Raw genomic sequence first — 19,805 nt, forward strand, 5'->3', positions numbered from 1 at the left:
GTGGCAAGAAAATTCAAAGGGTCAACGACGGACGGCGACGCAGACGACCGAGCCGAATGGCGCGGGGCGCTTTGGCGCACGCATCGATACATGGCGTCGGGGTAACGCCGGAAGATGGAGCCGACCGGCGAAAGGGCGCAGACGACACGCATACGAAATCCGTGAGTAGCAAGGGCGCCGTCCTTGTGCAACCGTGTTTTCTTTTTTGTTACTTCAAGTTTTGATATCATTGACCACATTTATTTTTAAACCAAAGGTACATTACTAAAATATTACGTTCATATTAACACACGACGGTCGTCGCAAGCAGTCACAACATTTTTTTTTAACCAATCCGGAATAAGGAGGTAGCGCCATCAATCAATACGTCCACAAAACGCGCCCCGCCACTCAACTCATTCGTCTAACTCGCCGTCCACCCTTGACACTGGCAAGCTTTTTTTGCACTATTTTTACAGAGAGTGAACTACGCCTTTTAATTTTAAAACCTGTGTCTTACCTGTCTCTGAAATTTTACAATTTCACAGGTAGGTGAAAACATCCTCTGAAATACACATTTAACGAAACGTTTAGAGTGTTACCTGCAGGCGCCGATTTTATGGCCCATTTTAGATCGAGCTTCCGTACTTCAGACACCCTATATAATATTGTAAAGTATTTGCTGTGAGACTGAATCACGACGACTCGCCGCCCGTGCCAACTGCGGACGCTGTCGTCGCTTTCCGGCGCAGGGACTTGCGTTGCTTTTTCGGTTGATGAGTTGATAAATGATGTAATGAATTAAGCTTTTTTTTATTCTCTTTTTTAAAATGAAGTATCGCTTGTCAACTGCGCCGCCTAAAGTACCTCACCGAATGGGTTTTTCGAATTGGATGCGGGAGAGTGTATAAAACGGCAGGTCGGATGGCAAAGCATTTTCTACGATTCTGGCACTATTGATTCTAGCTCGGTAGCATGGAAAAGCGAGATAGTTTCACAAGCCACTATATTTTATTGTTTCACTAGCCACTGCGTAAAATCTTGAATAATTAAATACTTTCAAAGCAACATTTAATATAAGAAACATTGTATGGTGTTTGGATATTTTATTTACAAGTGTTAGCCATTTTAAGCACCACTGAAGATCTGTGACTTCCTTTCAAGCCACCTGCTTCCTTCCCTTGGCAATATACTTGGCTCCGATTAGCTCCATCGTATCGGCAAAGTCCAGCATCAATTGTTGGTAAGTTGTTTTCTCGTCAAGGGAATACATTTCGAAAGCCTTCTTCACCTTCCCTATTTCCTCTTCAAATTCAACTTCTATTTCTTTGATGAAAGCCTCTTTTCCTGTTTTGACGAACGCTTTGCAGGCCTCTTTGAAGGCTCTCTTGACAGCCCGCCAGAAGCGCTTGAAACCTGAAACCTGTAACGCAAAGGGAATGGGTTTATGTTTCATGTGTTTGCTATATATTTTAATGACATTATCGAGTTCCCTGGGAGCTCGTTTTGTCAAAATTACTTCCATCTTGTCTCTTTGGTCATTGCTTTAAATATTATAGTAAAATCGTTGGTTTACAGATACGAGTCTCTGAACGTACGACCGATTTTAAGTTCAGTATAGAGTTTGTTTGCCACCCAACATGAACACTTGTGGTTGTTACATTGAAATGTACGCGCATGTGCAAAAAGTGAGGTAGGCGTGCCGCCCACCTCTACTTGTGGCATGAATGCGGGAAGTTACTGAAAAGTGAAGAATGTGCCGTTCTCCTCTTTTTGAGCGCGTCGCAAGACGAAGCGCTCACTGGACGTGCCGCAGTTTTCACAGTGCCTTCAAGAGGAAGACGTTGACGAAGAGTGAATCACTAAACAGAAGGGGCTATATACACAGTAGGATCATGCTCAACGTGCCAAAAAGACGCCGAAGAGTAGAAAAAGGAGGATAGAGAAGCATATGTCTTCGTAGAAGAAAGCAATGCTATCGCATTTCGACGTCCTCTGCATCAAATCGCTGCATTTGACCAAACATGCCTTTTATTAAAACCATTTCTGAAATGTTTAGGCACATAGTTGAAAACATTCAGCAATCACTGTTCATTAAGGTTTGGCGTGTCCTGTATTCTTATCATATTTCCAGCAAAAGACAGTATTTTAAAACAAAAATGGAATGGACAAGCAGCATTGTAAAGCAAAAGACAAAGTGGAGATTTATATAACTGCATGAAATAAATCGAACGAATCAAATCATTAACATCATCAATGACGGGGATCAGTATAAAGTCTATCATCTGGAATACAAGAACGCCAGTCACAAAGCACCTAGAAAATTTTATAATGAAGATCTGCCGTAAATATTGCCAAATGACCCGCGAATCTTCTGGAGCATAAATGAACCCCAGAGATTCATCTGGTTTAAACTTGATAACAACTAACGGGATTCTTTTTCTAAAGAGTGAATGTGCGGATGTTCTTAACCACACATTTGCTACTATGCTCCGCGACAACTTTTCTTGGCAATGCAGTGGAAGGTACACGCCCGCGTCCCCGCTCCCATTTTGAGTGTGCGAGGGCTCTCCTCCTCTCCCCGGAAATGGGGGAGGAGGAGAGCCTGCGTACACTCAAAATGGGAGAGGGGACGCGGGCCTGTACCTTCCACTGCATTGCCAAGAAAAGTTGTCGCTGTATTTACTAAAAATCGCTCTGGAGTTATGCCAACTTTTCTTCCTCATTATTTCAATACAATGTCAGATGTTAACACGCCCCCCTATGGCGTTCTTAACTTAATTAATAACTAACAAATGTTCTCATCAGAAGGGAAGATAATATCAGCTATAAATTATTATTATGTACAAAGAAAATTTACAGTCTGATTGGAAAATTGGCAAGGCCATTCTGGTAGACAAAGGTGGCATAAAGGTTGACGTCAAAAATTATAGGCCCATTTTTTTCTAGTAGTTTATGCAAATCACTGGAACATGTAATATATTTCCATGATGTAGATTTCCTAGTTGTTAATACACTTTTTTCTATTCGTTAGCACGTTTTTTTTTTAACAATTTCCTGCGACACGCAATTAGCTGGCTTTGTTTTTGACATTCACTCTAACGTTGAAACAGCCTATCACACATGCACCATCTTTCTTGATTATTCAAAACAATTCAATCGTGTACCTCACCAACGTCTACGCTTTAAGATTTCAGCACTCAGCATTGATCCTAATATTATAGCATTGAAAACCGATTTTTTAACAGCTAGGTCTTAATATACTACTGTCAATACCTCTGTATCTAAAGGTTTCCTTTTACTTATGTGATCCCACAGCGCAGCGTTTTGGGTCCTCTACTATTTTCTATATACATTAATGACCTCGATAACACTTAAAGTGCATTAGTACGACATTTTTGTAGAAGACTTCGTCATCTGTTGTTCTGTCGGTTACATAACTGATGCCGATGCTTTGCAGACTGGTTTGCTGACAATACAATCGTGGTGTTCCGCATGGTTAATGTTATTAAATACTAACAAGTGCAAACATGTTCTTTCAGCAAAAGTAAATCCAACTTTCACGTGACTTGCTATATTAACGATTCTCCACTTGAGACTGTCAAATCATTTAAAGACCTGGGCGTCCACGTCACATCGGATCTTTCATGGAATGTTAACCTCAATTATGTCCTTTCTAAAGCCAATCGTAGCCTAGGTTACTTCGAATGCAATTTTTTAACTCCCCTTATTTTCTAAAACGTCTAACATACGTGTCACTGATCCATCCTATTTTGGAATCTACTTTTAGTATTTCGAACCACACCTATTGTTACCTAACAAAGTCCCTGGAAGCATTCCAAAACCGATCCGTGCGTTTTTTTTATTCTAATTATTACGTAGCACGAGTGTCACTAACTTGAAGCTTTGTGCGGATTTTCAACCTTTGCAGTTTTGACGTAGTGTCTAAACTCTGTCTCTTTTATAAAATGTAGTATTCTTCAGCACTACGTTCATCTTCACGCGCATCATCCTTCTACGTTTCTGCTCGTCTCGATAACTCTAATAACACGGCCCTTTTTATTTGCCCTTCAGTTTATTATTCTCGCACTTTTTCACCTTCAACCATTGTGTACTGGAACAGTCTTCCTGACGACATGATTACCATGACTGACCCTCTTAAATTTCTTCAAGCAAGTTTTTATTATTGGAAACTTTGCTAGTGTTTTCCGTAACGAATCGTGCTATAATTAATTACTTTCTGTAAGTCTGTAATAATTTGTGTTCATTTCAGGTTGTCGAACTTTATTTTTATCGTTTGTGTACATTTCCCTCCTTACATAATGCCCTTTATGGGCCTGTAAGGTACTGAAGTAAATAAGTAAATAAATATTAGTCAAACCCAATCAGTCTGCCTTAGACAGATTTCTCTATATATAGTACATTTGGGGCTTATGATTCAAGCATCATTTTCGTAGGTAAGAAACTATGAGCCTTCAGCCGCATTTTATTTTAAAGCTCAACTAACCATTCAGTACCGATGTTTCTAAAATGTAGACAACATTTTGACTTGGTGTGTATCAGTTTTGTTTTATAGTTTATACACAGATCACAAGTGTCCTACCTTTTTTCCCCTTGCGTGAGGAGCATTTGCTTCATCCTTTAATTTACGGCCAATCTCTTGGTATATCTCACCCTTCCGGAGATTTGGGTCGCTTTCGCTATCCGTGTCAGGATCCTCAGCTCTGATAGCATCCTCCACTTCTGCAGGAACGTTTCCAGAATACACTTAAAACACATTTGTTCACACAAAGCGCGCAGTTTTATTAAGCATATAAGTATATTTCATACTCTACCTTTTTCAATCGTTAGATCAAGTCTGTAAAAAAAGCAATTAATGACATATACATTCATTCATTCATGTATTTATATTAATGAAAATATTTGACTCACGTTGGAATAGCAGCTGTAAAGAAAATAAAAAATGTGAGAATATGTCATACTAATATTATTTCATTAATTCATTTTTCTATTTGTTGTGTTAATGAACAGCTCGTATCCTAGTTATGGTGCACAAAGAAAGAGATTACAAAATTGTTCTGAGACGGCTGAAATGCCAAAAAATTTGAGGCAAAAACGTCCATATCCGCTGCACCACGCGCGTAATACAGGTGTCATATGCGGGTCATGAGAATATTTGACCGGTTTGATTAATCAGAAAAGTAGAAAAAAACTCGAAATACTCGCTTTGGAGGTGAACATTAAAAGGTTGCGTGATATCAGTACAATGAAATAATTCATAAAGGTGTTTATGCGAAAATAAACATATCTCGCTCACATTCTTTTATACTTAAAGCAAAACAATTGCATTGTTTCAAACGTATCTTATATTCGTAATAAGGTATACGACCAATATTACGAGCCTAAAAAATCGAAACTCTTTAAGCAATTTCAATTACCACTTCGCTGTACAGCCAATATAGTTCCAGACAAGAAAGGAAATCCAGCATGAACAGGATTAGAGGAAAGCATGATTGTAACATGCAGGATTTTGTAAAAATATCACGAGCAAATCTAGAAAGAACACCATCCTACGAAACTTTTTATTAACTTTGATTTGCACACTGCCTTAACGCATTCCAACAAGTAATGCCTATTTTGTATTTTTATTTTCGTAGTATAACGCCAAGGGTATAAATGCAATGTTATAGTAATGTAAAACGTCCGGTACTCACCTGCCGATATGACAAGGCAAAGCACAGCAAGCAGAAGAAGCTTCATTGTTCTGAAATGTCATACCATTGTTAAGACGCACTGTTATTTTAGTGACTTTTTTCAGTCTCAATAATTCCTCTACTCTGAAAACCAGAGAACTCCTGATAAAATAAATATACCATTGAACGTTTTTGGCAACGTCTTCTAATATACTTGCATAACAAAATCACGATATAAAGATGTTTAAGTTATGGGGTTTATAAATTATGTGAATATCGTACTAAACTTCACTGGCTTATTTCATTTCATTATATTTTGCGTGCCTAAAAACAACCATGCAGGTCTCCTCTTTGGATAATTACATTTGAGGCTCTCTCTGGCGAGGAAGAATAGCACCTATTTAGGAATGATTAACCTATTTAATACAAAACTGCTTTATTTTTAAAATATTGAGGAGCCGGAAATGCTTAGTATTTATGCAAATATTTTTTTCTTTTTAGGATACTTATTGTTTTGTATTTACAAAAAAAAAACTTTTCTCTCTTTAATGTATTAGCCAGATTGTATATTTAGCTTAGTAATTATTTCGTGAGCTACCAAATTACTGCGTTTAGAGAAAAGTTCCCAGAACGAAATTTCGCAATTCTTTACAAACTGGATCGTGGAGCATATGAAATATCTGGCAGGCCTTCCTCAAAGCCTTTTTCATAGCTTTCTTATTTGACAAAGTTGCAAAAATTACGTCACCTTATGATTATGTCCTTCACTGCACTTTTTTTCTTTCTTGAAATTTCTAAAATAATTGTCGCCTTCTTGTTTTTCTATCGTGTGTAGAGCAAGGGTCCTCGAAGGTGCTGCGTTCTTCTATTTCACACTAGGCACTGAAACATAATAAAACTATTTCTTCTTAATTGACTATCTAGGACAGAATATGAGCAAATCAGATGATTCCATTTTTTAGCAGGGCAAATGTATTTTACGATACACAATAAAAATGATATAAATATATATCAGCAACTTACGACTTCTGTAGAAGCGTTCTGAAGAGCTTCACAGCAATGCCTTCCCATGCGTTGTTCGTAATGCCGCAGCTGTATATATATAGGACAAAAGGGGAGTGCATGAGGTGCGGAATTTTGCATCTCCTCCGAGTTTATCGCAGGGCAATGATCGAGGAAGATACGTAAAATCTTGGTAGCCTATTTTCTTATCTTACATAAGAGTTCCCTGGGGCCGCCGATAATTAATTTAAACATATGCCCGCTGAGAACAAAAGTAAGAAAGGCATTTCGAACTTCATATTAGAATTCGTGAAATAGCTTGCCACACAAAAAACAAAAAAAGACGATAAAACTTTGTTACTCGCTATGTTTCTATTACACTAAGGGAGTGCCTTGCTGATTAAATCAGCAGGCTCGGCGCTTCGTTCCTTCGAAGGTGTCCGGTGCATGAACACTATGTTCTCATATAACTTCTAGTTCAAAGGTATGTCGTGCAGATGCATATTAAACTATCAATTCAAATTGAACTTAGGATCGAAATATTTTGTTATTTTTACTTTTTAACAAAAAGCATGTGGATAACGATTAGAATGGCTCCTTTCCCGCATACACTAAAGCCGCTCTTTACTTTAAAAAAAAACATTATAGTAAATGATGCACCTTAGCCCAGGACAAACTAAAACCGGACAATCCCGCGCCGCGTCTTAAAGAACATTGTCAGCGTCATTTCACCATTCTGCTTGTGTTTAAACTTTATGAAACCAATTATGTTTTGGTATAATCACACCTGTATGTGACCAACTCTACAATGGGTTTTTAGCGTTTACATATTAAAACAACGCAGTGAAAGTTACACCAATAAGGTCCGTGCAGGTAAGTTATTTGGCCCTGATGAGTTAGATAATTCACTTCACTTTTTTCATTACTTTAAGGTTTTATGTATTAGAAGCATTTTGTAAGATCAACGTTAGGATGTTTAATAACTGCATGGTGCCACAAGGAAGAGGAAAACACGCTGTTGCAGGTGTCCTGACAGCGTCATCGTTCAGGAGCGTGGTGTGGCAAGTTAGAATTTTTTATTTATTCGTTTATTTAAAAGCTCCCTCAACGCCCAAGGGCATTACAAAGGGAAGCGGGTTACGTCACTGTAATTCAGCAACACTCAATAAATAACAACCTATCAATGCAATGCAGTATGTACATATTAGTGAAATGCTGAATTGTGAACATTGTTAATTCAATTTTTAAAAGCGGCGCTATCAGATATTGATACCCCACACGCTGGAATGTAGTTCCATAGCATTGTGATTTTGAGTATGAATAAATTGTGCAAAGCTTACGGAAGGTACACCCATCTTGTGTTGGTGATCAAGGTGTGGTGATATGTGAGGAGGGGATGTTGGTAGCATGCCACTCAAAATATGATTGTGGTAGTAGCTTTTGTGAAAAGGCACATGGGGGAACATTTTCTACGCGAGGCAACGTTAGGCAGGTTCAAATTTGATTTCATGGATGTAGCGCTGCTGGTAGTGCGGTGATAATTAGTAAGTATGAATCGAATGGATCGATTTTGAATTGCTACAAGTGCAGAAGTACGTCAGAACCGGAGTCCCAAATTGGAGTGGCACATTCCAGTTTAGTGCGAACAAGCGTTTTGCAAAGAAGTAGTCTAAGCGAAGAGGTGACTGCCGACACCTCGCGATTTAGTAGATGTCTAGTGTCTGACTCCCAATCATCGTAACATCCTTTAGTGGAGGTGCGTGGTATGCTGAACGTCGCGGCGAGTTGCATCTGAATTTGGGCCCCGGTAAGACAGCAAGGCAAAGCTACCAAGTTGCTTCATCGCTATGTGGGCCCCTTCAAAATCGTGTCCCGAATTTCCGACGCAAAGTACAAAGTCCAACTTCTGGAGCCCGTGCTTGACTGCCGTCGAACGTCAACAGACATTGTCCACGTTACCCGCATGAAGCCACACTACCCACCCTTCACATCATATCAGTGTTGCGAAGTTGCCACTCTAGCAGTGGAAGGATTGCGGAATCATTCCGCATTTTTGCTACCCTGGAAGAGAATGGGAATGGAATGCCGGCAGCGCTGGGAGGAATGGAATGGGAACGGAATGAAATTAGATACCATTTGCCCGGACTAGAGTGGGGATGGAATGGGCTACGTTCTTATGCGAGCTGTGTCGATTATCATCTAGGGCTTACGGGCTCATGGCGCAATTCCCTAGCGCATGGTTAGTGGTTCTTGAAACACTATCATTGCGTTGGAGGTGACTGACGGCTATTGATTGTATCAGTGGCTAATGCTCCTTCGAGGATGAAAATGGCGCGCCCTCAGTGAAGCAACAAAAACTAAATAGTTGTAGACAGACAAGGTGTCGTACTTGGCGTCGCGAGACGCCAAGTACGACACCTTGGGGTGTCGAACTTTGGGGTGTCGAACCGAACCCCAAAGGAAAACCGGAGCAAAACCATTATTTTAAACTGAATTCGAACAAAAGAGTGGCCCAAATAAAACATTTGATATTGAACCCGAACAGGAACGAAACAGCAATTGCACCGGTTCATTGGAAACGGTATCGCGTAATAAAATATGAGCCACGCCTTCTTGCCTGGGACGGCGCCAGGCCAATTATATATTTGCTACGGTGGCGTCTGTGACTCAGTTTTTTTTTTTTTTTTAAACAAACGGGACAGACAAGAAGACAGCTAAAAAAAGATTAAACAAAGAGGTATATTTCACGCCTTTGTGCAGTACGAATCGGCATCAATGGGGAGGCGTACACTTCACTAATAAGGCCTCGAGTTGTTTGTGGGCACATTAAGCAGAATAAATAAATAAATAAATAAATACGGCGGACCTTCTATTTTTATCTTATTTTTTTTTTTCACCTTACCTTGGACCGCAAAGAACGCTACGAGTCACCGAAGCCAATTCATAGTTCGTCAGGTGTCACGTGTTCATCCGGTTGGGCGGAGCGACGCGGTGAGGGCGAAATCACAAGACAAGCTGTAAACTATGGATCGGCTTGCGTAGGTCGCGGCGTCCATCCCAGTGAGACGGAATATATCTGCCTATGGGCGAAGCCACGACGGAATATATCTGCCTATGGGCGAAAAAGCTTTGCTTTGTGTCGAGTGTGTATTTTCTTTTCTTGTTGCTAAACATGTATTCCTGAAGGAAGGGGAAAGCGAACATAAACATCAAAATAAAAACAAAAATATGACGGCTGTTATTGCTTTTGTTCCGCTGTGGTGTGAACTGGAGGCGCCAAGAGGCGAAGCCACGACGAGCGCGACACTGCGGCGCCGGTCGCCAGTCGCCCAGTGCCCTGGACGCTGCTTAAATAAATGATTTTGTGTGTGTGTGTGTGCGTTTTTTAGAAAGAGAACGTCGCCCGTTGTATTTTTGTCCTTTTTTGTTTTGTTTTACTAGTCTTTCGATTGACCTTCGCTGTCTTACTCCTCTTCAACTCAGTCGTTAGAGCAAATTGTTCGGGTGTGCGGTGGGGGTAGTTCGCCGTTTCGATCTGGATGAGCATCGTACCGGCGTGCGGTCGCGTATCAGTACTGCGTGAGCCCGCAAAGACCCCAGGCTAGCAGTCCTACTCCACTGGCTAAATTTAGGGGAAGGAAGAGGAGGAGGGATGCGCACCGCCCTCTCTTTGTTGTCCTTCCTACTACTTGCATGCCTATTTTCCTTTCCTTCCGCCGGGTGGCGGTCCCGTCGCGCGTGTCTAGTTTCTTCCGGCTCCTCGGGGCGGCGATAGTCCTCGACATGTGTGTGCGTACCTTTTGCCACGATGACCAACGATCAAGAACATAAATGTGTTCGTTTGGTTGTGGTCAGAGTTTGACTCACAATCATCGTAGGATTATTAAGATTTTATGACTTTGAGTCCCCCCCCCCCCCCCGAACCGGGGAGGCTTATGGCCTGAATGTCCAACGACACTGAATGTCCAACGAGCCTGAATGTCCAATCGGTCACGTGACAGGCGAGACGGAATGTCCAACGAGACGAAAGATCCAATCGAGACGGAATGTCCATCGAGTCTGAATGTCCAACGAGACGAAAGGTCCAATCGAGACGGAATGTCCAACGAGCCTGAATGTCCAACGAGACGAAAGATCCAACCGAGACGGAATGTCCAACGTGCCTGAATGTCCAACGAGTCTGAATATCCAACGGATATAGAATGAACCTTGCAAAGAATTGAGAAGACATTTCTTTGTTGAATTGTAGGATTACTGATAGTTACAACAGTGAAAAATGCGTTCGGTGAAGTGGGGAACCGGACATTTCGGTGCGGAAATATCGGTACGCGATCATTTCGGTAAGTGGTCGCTTCGGCACCGGGCTTTTCAGTACCGGGATTTTTGATGCACGGCTATTTTGGTATGCCGCTGAGCTTGTCCCACTTGACGTTGCCTCTGTGAAGTCCAGAAAATGAAATTAAAATTATGTTCGTATATTTTGAAGACTTCATAAAACCCCAAAAACAATGCATTTATTGTTCGTTTTATATGACTAAATATAAAGATAATTTCTATAATTAAAAAGAAAAAGACGTTTAAAAGGCCACACATGCTACAAGATCAAAGACCGAACTCGTTGACCATGGAAAATCTGTCACGCGTTTGATTTTAGAAGGGTCGTTCTTATGGAGCGGAAACAAATGTGGGACCCAGGAGCGTCCTCGGCCACCGTTTTTTTTTTTTTTTTCGTATTGTACGAGTTGTTGTATTTTTCTTATTCGTGTCCCTAGTGCTGCAAAGATGATGTCCCTCGCATGAGAGAAAAACGCCTGATTGAATTTTTAGTATTACAATTATTATTAGGTGAAGTCGGTGTAGTACGTGTAATTACACTAAATTGTAGTTTTTGTTTTCTTCTGTTTTACGAAACGAACGTGAAGGTTTTAGACATTTCTGATTGGACTTCTCGGTCCCCAGAAACGAAAATTCGATCCTCATATCAAAATCAGTGATAGAATACAACGTTCCTTCCATTAAGCCTTTGTGCAGCTAATTTCCTTAATTGGTGAGCTTTTGTCCGGTGATTGTGCGGAGGATTCGGCACATTGACGCTTATGGCGACGATTAGTTTCGCATGCTTTGGCCACCAAAACGATTGCTGTCGCAGTGAACCATTTATTAAGCAACAAGTAGGTAATATTAATAATTTATACAACACTTTTTTAGGGTTGGCTTCCGTCGTTTCTGCCTTTTCTGGTCACGTGGCATGCAGCAATCGCACCGATACGCGCCCAGGTAGCATACCAAGGCTGGGATCGGATTTCAACTGGCTCTAACTCTGTCACAGAGCCGCTGCGACAGTGCGGCCGTGATTTATTCATATGCGCACATTACAAGTGCACATATGACCACGGGATCAGGAAGTCAGCCCCTTGGTCGGTCTTCCCAATTTCCATAATGCTAGAGTTGCGAGTGAACATATTCATGAAGAACCCGACTTTTATAATTTTGAATAACCCGGGTACGATTCACTATCGGACCCTTGCCAATTCTAAAGCCTAGTTCACATGCAGCGGTTTTGGCCCTAGAGCGGCGCGATTTCTGCCGTCGCGGCGCTCGTGCCGCAGAATTGCTGGTGCTGGCCAGAGCGCCGCGACGGCAGAAATCGCGCCGCTTTAGGGCCAAAACCGCTGCATGTGAACTAGGCTTTAGAGCTGCATTTGTCATCCTCTCTTTTTTGAAAAGAAGGTCTCACTGTTGACCCCCACTGTCACCGGCAATCTACACACCCAACGCTAATCAACTCTTTTCGACAGTTCGACAAACGGGCACTTTCGCCCCATTCTTCATTCTGCGAATCGGGACGAATTGTCCTTCTTCCAGTTGTCCAGAGACCAATGAAATTTCGACGAAGTGACCGCATTCGTGGTGCAACACGCTTACCCTACAAGAATAGAAAGCCACGTGGAACGATCTATTTTTATATTCACACATGATGCAGGCTATTAGTACATCCGGGCGTGAACCTTCTGCTGCTCGCCGAGACAGATGCGTTCGCGTCCTTTATCAACAGTCAAGCTCCCACCTACCAAGACGTCATGAGCTACTTCGACAGAATGGCGAGCTTTGGAGTGCTTCCAGAAACCAGTTAAATTACATGGGCTTCTGAAAACCACTATGCATGTCACATGCAAAAAAAAAAAAGTTGCGTACTGTGTGATACCACTATTATCGCTCTACTCACTGACATACAAACCTATTTGCAGGGAATGCATGCGTATGTAAAGTACTGATGACTGCAGTGTACAGTGAGTAGTTGCCTGTTCCAGAGATAAACGAACAAAAATAAAAATTTGTCAAATTCACACAATAGTTCTGCGTTCCCTCAGGAATTGTCGGGTCAGACCAGCCACCACCCCCATGCATTTATAGGCCCGTTAGATGTAGATTTTATTTTTTAAAATATATATATATATATGTTTTTTATTAGTGGGAAATTACGCTTGTGCAAACTCTTGATGCCTCGCACCCACAGCTCCCAAAGCTCCATTTGAAAAATTAAATATTGACTGTCTCCGTACGTAGCTCATCTATAGATCAAAACGGGCAGGGATGAGGACTGAACGAGAAGTTCCTGGGATCTGAAACGCGGCTCTCATAGACGTCCCCCTATTGCGATCCACTAGAACACCCGTACATTGCATCCCTATTATATATTTCAAATTGGCTGACCTATGTCATCAGAACATTCCAAACATTTGAACTGTTAATATCAAAGGAGCGTTTGGCGTCGTACAATCGACCCCTTTAACCGATTGGTACATAGCTGCGCATCGGCACTCAGCTAACTAACCATCAAGCCTTCTTATAGATGAAATTATAATATTTGTGTCTGCTCTGTTTCTTTGTCGGTCCGTCAACGTCGGCTTTTGTGGCACGACCTTTTAGTATAATGAAACTACGGCAATGCCCGCAGGAACGCGAACTAAATATGCACACAAGTTTGTACATTTAAGAAGGCAAATTATTCTAGCACGTGACAGGCGAGACGGACTGTCCAACGTGCCTGAATGTCCAACGAGACGAAAGATCCAACCGAGACGGAATATACAACGAGCCTAAATGTCCATCGAGACGAAAGATCCAACCGAGACCGAATGTCCAACGAGCCTGAATGTCCAACGAGACGGAAGATCCAACCGAGACGGAATGTCCAACGAGCCTGAATGTCCAACGTGCCTGAATATCCATTATTGGATCTTTCGTCTCGTTGGACATTCAGGCTCGTTGGACATTCCGTCTCGTAATCACCGGGGAGGGGGGGGGAGGGGAGGGGCTTTGGTTGAACACGGTCACTCTAAAAACGGTTTTTCAAATTGGAAGTAGAAATCCCTTACGTGATGTTTCATTCCCATCTCATTGTGGGAAAATATTAGTAATAATAATAATAATAATAAGATGAAGAAAAATAAGAAATTTTCGCTTCTGTCACAACTGTTTTGTCGCCGATCAAGGAAAAAATCAGTATATGCAGCTTGACGTGTTTGACGACCGCTTACGACATACCAATATATGCTATACAATATACAAACAATACAGTATACATGGCAATACACAATGGCAGTATAAGACATACAATCAAATGATGCAGAGCGTGGCAGGTCTCAAGCATATTTTTGTCCCTCTATGGCCAATGACGTCGCGGCATTCGCCGATAATAATTCCAAAAACACAAATCACACAGCCAGACATGGGAACTACATAATAGGACACGCCTTGCGTTTCGTTACCTTAAGGTGTTTACACGTCAGATCGTAAGATGGTGGTCGGGATCATATATATTTATACTTATGTAACAAAATATATGTTGAAGCCATTAAGCTATCGCGAACGCCGTAGCTAATGTTCTTCCGGAGATATAACATTTCCAAAATCTAGGGGTGAAGATTGCCAAGGTTTAGCTCTAGTGATTTGCACAGCCGCCTCTTTTACACCCGAAAAATGCACGTCGTAATAATTTGTTCTACCTATTTTATGAAAGGTTTGCGACATAAACAAACAAAAAAATATTAAAAATTGCAATAAAATATTTTTGTGCAAAAACATTAACGAAACACGGTAAATAAACAAGTTTTAAACACATTCACGAATTGTTTAATTAAGTACTACCTTATATCAAGCTACGCGAAATATATTAAACTGATCATATTTAAAGGCAATTTACGAATATATAAGTAACATATGCTTAGCCATTATTGTAGTCCTCTTATTAATGCGGAAACGCAGCTCATTGCTCTACGTGAAACAAAATTGCACGTCATTATTTAAAAAAAATTTACTATTTAGTTTGATTTGAATTAAATTGTGATAGCAAAATATTCAGTAACATATTACCTCCTTAAGAGAAAAACGCCAACAAACCTTCACTGAGTGTGAGCTAGCTGTCTTGGTTATCGGTGCTTTGCCGCACGACGCCTGTTCCAAAGGGAAATTTTCTAGAACCGACCAAGGTTGTTCAGCGGTGCTGTTTTATCGTAGGATGTAAAAGTAATGGTTTCCCTAGTTTGAAGTTATATTTGCGTTTCCTCGCGTTGCCTCTTAAGAACCCCCCTCCCCCCTTTTTTTTTTTAAACCACTTTCACATTGGGTGTATTTCACAGAGCCCCGTAAAAGGCTGGGCCTGCCTATATCTCTATGATGTGGCTGCATTTACTATTTTTAATAATGCACAAAATGTTTGTAATTAAAATGGTACATTTAAACTTATTAATTATAACGGTATCACTAAACGTAATTATTACCTAATTATATCAAGCACTCATCTGTTCCTAAATTCACATCAACCCCTTTTTCTGTCCGAAGCCTACTTTTCTAAAAAACGATTTGGTTCGGGTTTCGTGAAACAGGCTGTAGGTATGGTTGAGTGCTTCCCCCAAGGAAATGACTTTCTCATAGTACATATCATACGGAAATATAAAAGTATCACCCGGATTATCACTGCATCATCTGACATAAAAACACTCAACAATAAAACCCCGTGTGGCTCTCAAGTTGCATCGGTATTCCATTTGGTACGCATGGGTACTTACAAGAAAGAGTAAGCTGGTTTGTTCATACATAAAATAGAAAGAATAAAAATACGGAGAATTTCGACAGACGACGACATTCTCATTTTGCAAAGACGAATGTTTATTTCCTGGCGCGAAAAATTCTTGCGGTGACCAGAACGGAGGAGGGCTGAAAAAAGGGAGGTTACAATCGGGAGAGTCTTAAGGATTGAGTCACCGCAGTGTGACTGCCACGTTCATAATTTTTTCTTTTTTAGTTCTGGCCTGATAAATTCCATTTCCCGTTTTTTCAGGGCTAACGATGCAGATGAGGCGTTCCTTTTTTTTTTTTTTTTTGATGAAGAATGTTTCGACGATTTCACGTCTAAATCACTGATTATCCATTCCCAGAACCTTGGTTCTGCCGAAGTTCGGTGCGCAGCCAAAACACTGTCGAAGTTCGGTGCGCACCCAAAACATTTCTTCGCATGAGCAGCGATGAAATGCCTGGGATGATCAGCTTTTGATGCTGACACTCATTTCGATGCTCTCGTAGACGGTCGTTTACGCATCGGCCAGTTTGCCCAAAGCTCCGCACTTAAAGAGCCCTGAAAAGAAAGAAAAACATTTTTTAAACAGTCTAATTGAGACACCCTTGTCAAAAAAAAAAAAATAGAATTTACGCGAAACCCCTTTCCCTCCCCCCTCCCCCCCCCCCCCCCCCCCCAAAAAAAATTAGAGCAATATTGAAGGCGAGATATTTATTAGAAATTCTGCGCCCTAAGTTCATCACGTCACGGGTCATTCCGGAATGACCATCTTGGTCAAGAAGGCAAATCCGATCTACATCTCCTCCACGCGCCCGGAAACACGGGCGCGCCTACAGAAACACGAGCCTGTGTTTCTGTACCCTATCATAAAGCAGCACCGCTTACAGCCTTTTTCGGTTGTAAGAATTGTCTCCTTAGAGCCGACGTCGAGCGGCAAATACCCTTTAACAAATTGGCAAGCTTGGTAAATTTGAGTGAAGTTTTTGTTGTCGTTGTCATCTTAAGAAGGTCATATGTTACTTAATGGTTTGCCATCACAAGTTAGTGCAGGACAGTGTAAAAGGTTGAAAACAGCTAAAAAAAGTAAAGTTTTTTTTTTTTTTATCTTAACGTGCAATTTAGTTTTATTGAACGCGCCCTGCAATCATATTTAAGCGTCTACCTTTTTTGCGGTTTCTAAGTTTCTTGGGGTTCGAGCAAGCCAGCAGGCACGGAGAAAGCAACTAAATATCAGTGCGTCATGTTTTATCCGAAGAAGCGGAAACCTCCTCCACCTACGGGGACGACCAGCAGTGCCGAAAGCGCGCGATTCGTGAAGTCTTTGGTCCTGGGCTTACTACTGGTCAGAGCCGCTAAAAGCATCTTTTCAGTCGAAATACGAAATATGAGTGGTGCGAACCGTTTTAATTATTTATAAATGTAGTTTTTGTTCAGTATTCTAGATGAGAAAAGGAGCAGATGCAGTTTATAAAGTACGCAAAGAAAAAATGACGCGTCGACATACCCGCCACCAAGCGGTGGAAAGGGCGGCGCATACTAGAAAGGTGTAGGGTAAGTTGTAGGGCTAGTCGGTTCATCTTAGTAAAACATTCAAAATAGCCCAAAAAAGACAAGGACAACAAGTATACATGACAGGCGCTAACTTTCAACTAGTTTTATTCAGGAAAAGTAAACATATATATACACACGACAGGGAAAGCAGCACCACGTAAAAGTTGATTAATGTTTTACCCGATCATTCAAAAACTGAAATTCATTACAATGAAGTAAAATAGAAGTGTCGCTGACACATGCCGTCCCACTTTTTTTTTTTTTTTTGATAAAGAAAGCTTCCAATAGCTCTCGAGCGACCGTCTCTCGGCTTCTTCCTAGTATCCTTATCTGCCGAAGTCGCGGAACACAGTCACACGTGTTGCAATGTATTGGCAAATGCGAGCCATATTTCTTTTTTATTGATAATGCGTGCTCCCGTTCTCGGTCATTGATGCACCACCCCGTCTGACCGATGTATACCTTTCCAGAACTAAGAGGGTTTTCGTAGACAACACCCACTGTGCAGTTCACGTAAGGGGTGACGTGTTTCTTATCACATGGTGCTTTTGACTTCTCATCAGAAATGCGGGAGCACAACCCAGCCAACTTCTTTGGGACAGAGAACACAATGGGAACATCGTACTTGCTTGCAACTTTCTTCAGATTGTGGACAACCTTGCGGATATGCGGAATAACTTCTGGTATTTTTGTATCTGCCTCGTTGGGACCTTTATTTTCAACACCTTCATTTTTTGTAGGGTGGTCTCCGCCGCAGAAACCAAAACCGAACACGGGAAGCCAGCCAATTCCAGTCTAGAAATTTGGTATTTAAAACTAGCATCCGCCTAAGTGTCACAAGACTTCAGCAGTGAAGACTCCAGGCACGAAGTTGCAATAGCTCTCTTAACCCTCTTCGAATGACTTGAATCTAAAGGAAGTAACTCTTTCCGCGCGCGATGTCGATACATCCAGCACACACGTCACTCGTTGATGGTGAAGTTAATATCTAAAAACTGCAAATGATTGTTGTCAGGGAGTTCATGAGTGAAAAAAAAAACCGAATATCCACGTGGTGAATGATGTTGATTGGGGCCAAGCTCTTGTGGTGCTTGTCTGCGTAGGCAAGGAGCCGCAGCATGCCGAGCCTTTCGTTCGTTTTCATCCATGTCGCGCTGCGTTCAAATGCTCAAATGCGTATATAACCACGTTCCATACCACACATTCTCTTTTTGACATGGATGAACACGAACGAAAGGCTCGGCGTGCTGCGGGTCACCGTCTACGCAGACAAGCACCACCAGAGCTTCGCCATAATCAACATCATTCACCACGTGGAGATGCGGCTGTTTTTTTTTTGTTTTTTTTCCCTACACGAGCACAGGAGCACGTGCTCACGTGCTCGTGAGCAGGTGAGCGAGTGAGCTCACAAGCAGGAGCACGTGCATCCGACGGCGAACGGACATACGGACATGGCTAGCACCTAAGGAGCTTCACCCCTAAATGTAAACCTTTCCCACGTTGTTCAAAAGCTGACAGAATGCTTTGTACTGTATCACACTGCGTTGCAGAGGTGTTAGTTTTTAAAAGTACAAGAAATCCCTCTGAGTTGTGGAAAGGTATACATTGGCCAGACGGGGCGGTGCATCATTGACCGAGCACGGGAATAGGCATTATGAGTAAAAAATAAGTATGGCTCGGATTCGCCAATACATTGCAACACGTGTGGCTGTGTTCCGCGACTTCGGCACATACGAATACTAGGAATAAGCCGAGAGACGATCGCTCGAGAGCTATCGGAATCTTTCTTTATCAAAAAAAGTGGGACGGTATGCGACACTTCTATTGTACTGTTACAAAAATAAATGTAACTACACGGGACCTATATAGGTGGCGCTGGTGGCTCTAGGCGAAGTATACGCAGGAACAGCTAGATGGCGCACGGGACGATTCCTCCACGCATTCCCTCCTTTCCCTAATCCTTTAATCTTCAAGTGGCTCATAATTTGGGGTCGGGCACTCCTCATACGGGAGAGCCGATCCCACTGGAGGGGTGAGCGAGCTGACTCCCTGACAGAAAGTCGAGGCACGACCCGCCACACTATCTGAGCTAGAGCCGCAGTATCGCCAGCGGATCCCGCGTCGTAGTGGCAGCCACCACGCCTGCCGCCCGTGCAGTTTGGTCCCACAACCGATGTCTTTCTGTTTCCTGCGACGCTGATTGTGGGTAGTGTTTCTCGAGGCACGACCCGCCAGGCATCGGTCCCCGGTCCGGCCGACCCGGCATCAGTAGCTTTAGTTCTCTATCGTAACAAGTGGTGGAGGTGCGGAGTAGACGTGAACGATCCCTGCGATGGAAAGCGAAAAGAAAGATGCCAGGCCGACGACACACAGGGAACGCCGAAAGGCCGTGGAAGAAACGCTCGGGTTTTCGTACCGCACGCGTTTCGAATAAGAGAAAAAGAAGAGGAGCCTGCACGAGCGATTTGAGGATATATTTGGGTTATGCGAGAAGGAAATCG

The 19,805-nt window shown here is 42.1% G+C and overlaps 1 protein-coding gene across 1 annotated transcript; it reads right to left on the reverse strand.

Moving 5' to 3' along the window:
* Window positions 1-1,070: 1,070 nt before the first annotated feature.
* Window positions 1,071-6,775, reverse strand: LOC115327956. Its single transcript, XM_029989025.3, has 6 exons — window positions 6,696-6,775; window positions 5,694-5,743; window positions 4,912-4,924; window positions 4,815-4,837; window positions 4,583-4,722; window positions 1,071-1,402 (listed from the first exon to the last, which is right to left on the reverse strand). The coding sequence occupies exons 2-6, from the start codon at window positions 5,737-5,739 to the stop codon at window positions 1,139-1,141; spliced, it is 486 nt and encodes a 161-aa protein (XP_029844885.2). The 5' UTR covers window positions 5,740-5,743; window positions 6,696-6,775; the 3' UTR covers window positions 1,071-1,138.
* Between the last annotated feature and the right edge of the window lie 13,030 nt (window positions 6,776-19,805).

This window comes from Ixodes scapularis, unplaced genomic scaffold, assembly GCF_016920785.2.
Source record: "Ixodes scapularis isolate PalLabHiFi unplaced genomic scaffold, ASM1692078v2 PGA_scaffold5__190_contigs__length_132052651, whole genome shotgun sequence".
Lineage (NCBI taxonomy): Eukaryota > Metazoa > Arthropoda > Arachnida > Ixodida > Ixodidae > Ixodes > Ixodes scapularis.